The sequence below is a fragment of the Austrofundulus limnaeus genome, unplaced genomic scaffold, assembly GCF_001266775.1.
Source record: "Austrofundulus limnaeus strain Quisiro unplaced genomic scaffold, Austrofundulus_limnaeus-1.0 Scaffold691, whole genome shotgun sequence".
Taxonomy (NCBI): Eukaryota; Metazoa; Chordata; class Actinopteri; order Cyprinodontiformes; family Rivulidae; genus Austrofundulus; species Austrofundulus limnaeus.
The window spans coordinates 165995-168745 of record NW_013953093.1 but is presented as its reverse complement, the minus strand read 5'-3'; the positions used below and the strand labels follow the sequence as shown (position 1 = coordinate 168745).

The window sequence follows — 2751 nt, the reverse complement described above, 5'->3', positions numbered from 1 at the left end:
TTATAAAACATCTCCTTTTTCAATTTAATTGATGCATTTTAAGGTATTTATTGGTCTATTTATATATTTATTCCTTTTTTATAATTATTTCAGTTTTGGTTCTCCATAGAATAACTCACAGCCAAAGATAATTACAAATTAATTTTTATACAGAGTTTAAATGGATTTAATTATTTGGAGGGGCTGGAAGCATTCAGACAAGGAATTAGACAGAGCTCATGAACATTGATTAAAAATAAAAAATAAATCAGTCAGGCATGATTAAGAAATGTAAATCAAGTCCACACAGCTATCATAATTAATTGGCAGACTGCAAACCTATACAAATAAATACATAAGTAAATAAATATATACTGTACTTTTTGTTTTCTCATTTCCCAAATACATTACCTGAGTGTCATGAAGCTGAAGAAGCACCAACTTGCATCCCTCTTTATGTTCCTTTGAAAACTAGAGGAATCAGAATTTAATTGATTTACATTATTATTTGTTTTTATTTTAAACAGAGTCAAAGAGTTGAGTTTTACCAGCTGCAAAGTCCCGTCCATCATCATGACATCCAGCGCTTTCACCGTACTTTTCTCCGCCAGCTGAAGAGAAGAGCAGGCGTTTCGCAGCGATCTTTCACCTGTCACTGCCGACACTTAAAGTGAGAGCATGAATTTGTCGTACAATTTGCAACAAGTGCTCTTTTGAAGATAGGCTGCAAAATGGCCTTCACTGGCTGGCTGGCTTATTAAAGGAGTGCCACAGGTGAAGACATGGAGCCTGCTGCATTATGTTCAGCATCAGAAAAAAAAAACCCGCTGCGGCCATTGTGTTTCTGCATGAATAAATATGCATACATATAATAATACAATATTGAACTGTGTGGGGATCTCCCACTGTGGTGCCAGCCCCTGTGCTTCCACACCTGGTAAAAGCTTTGAAGTGGCAGGTGTGCCATCTACATGCCACACACACTGAAATGAAAGCAAGACTGTTGTTTATTTATTTATTTATTGACAACAAGGACAAAGGACTAGCTCATTGTCCCRTTGGTATTCAGGAACTGTTTTATTTGGGGAGGCATAATCTGATTCATTGTTTAAAAGAAAAATACACCTGCTTGTCTACTCTTTGGGATTATTTGACTCCAGTCAAATAATCCCAAAGTTACCTTGGATTCAAGAGGAGCAGCGCGGCTTCTGTCCTGGTCTAAGAACAGTGGACCAGATCTTCACCCTTGAGGAGTTGCTAAGGGGGGTCACCGGTCTACATGTGATTTGWGGACCTGAAGAAAGCTTGTGACTGTGTTCCTTGAGGCACTTTGTGGGTGCGCTGAGGGGGTTTGGAGTGGTGATCCAGTCCCTGCAGAACCAAAGCAGGAGCTGCGATCTTGGCACAAAGCCGAGCTTGTTCACAGTGACGATTGGACTCTGCCAGGGCTGTCCATTGTCTCTGATCCTGTTTGTAGCGCTTATGGACAGGATCTCAAGGTGAAGTTGTGGAGAGGAGGATGGTGTCTGGTTTGGGGCAGTTCACAGCTGAGTTTGAAGCAGCTGGGACGAAAGTCAGTTCCTCTAAGCCTGAGGCCATGGTTCTTGACCAGAAAAGGGTGGAATGCCCCCTCAGGGTCGAGTTTCTGCCTCAAGTGGAGGAGTTTAAGCATCTGGGCGTCTTTGTTCACGAGTGATGGTTGTAGATGGATCGAGGGATTGGGGCCTCGTCCTCAGTAATCAGGGCGTTGCTTCAGTCTGTTGTGGTGAAGAAAGAGCTCAGTTGAAAGGCAAAGCTCTCAATTTACTGGTCTGTCTAGAGTCTAACCCTGATCTATGGTCATGAGGCGTGGATCATGACCGAAAGAACAAGATCCCGGATACAAGCAGCCAAAATGAGTATCCTTCGTAGGGTGGTTGAGTTCAGCCTTAGAGGTAGGGTGAGGAGCCCCATCATCTGGGGGAGCTCAGAGTAGAGCTGCTGCTCCTCCACATCGAAAGGAGTCAGCTGAGGTGGTTCATCTGATTACAATGCCTCCTTTGGAGGAGTTCCAGGCACGTCCTGCTGGTAAGAGGACCCAGGGAAGACCCCGGACTTACTGCAGGGATTATGTATCCTCTCTGGGAGTGCATCAAGGTTACCCAGGATGAGCTGGAATGTGTCACTTGGAAAAGAGAGGTCTGGGTTTCTCCTGGACCTGTTGCCTCCTTGACTCGACGACTACAGATAAGCAGCAGAAGATGGAGATAGAGAGCTCTACCCTTAATATAAGAAAAACTTAATCTAACGTGAAGAAAACTTGATCTAACTCGGTTTTTCTTGTCAGTGGCACATCAGAATTGGATTTTCTATATGAAGATGAATTCCCATGCATGTACACACGCTTCCGAAAGTCCCTTGAAATTGTGTCTCAAGTGAAATAGACAGCAGCAAAACAAGTTGAAATAAAAAAATGTATTTTTTTTTAGTTGTGCAATATCACAATTCCACAAAGGCTCGCAGCCGTCAATGTGGCTGTCTTAGTTTGAAGGCTGCAAAATGACAAAAAAAATTTTTTTTAAGCTACTGGACTCTCAGGAGATGCAGAAATCTGGTCACCTGGAGGATTTTGCTCTGTCACATTTGCATTTTCCTGACAGCATGTTTTGAATGGTAAAATAGAATAGTATTTTTCACTCCCTGTATTTTACCAACACACAAAACACCAACAAATACACATCATAAGCAACATTTTAGAAGTTTTATGTAGCTGTTTCTTTTTAACATAATAAA

The 2751-nt window shown here is 42.1% G+C and overlaps 1 protein-coding gene across 1 annotated transcript in view; it reads right to left on the bottom strand.

Annotated features, from left to right (window-relative positions):
* The window catches only part of si:ch211-262h13.5 (alpha-2-HS-glycoprotein), a 43135-nt gene extending 42699 nt beyond the window's left edge, over positions 1–436 (bottom strand). The window contains exon 1 of the mRNA XM_014027864.1: positions 391–436. Coding sequence (XP_013883318.1) covers positions 391–401 — 11 coding nt within the window. The 5' untranslated portion in view covers positions 402–436. The remainder of the gene's footprint in view (positions 1–390) is intronic.
* Positions 437–2751: the final 2315 nt, after the last annotated feature.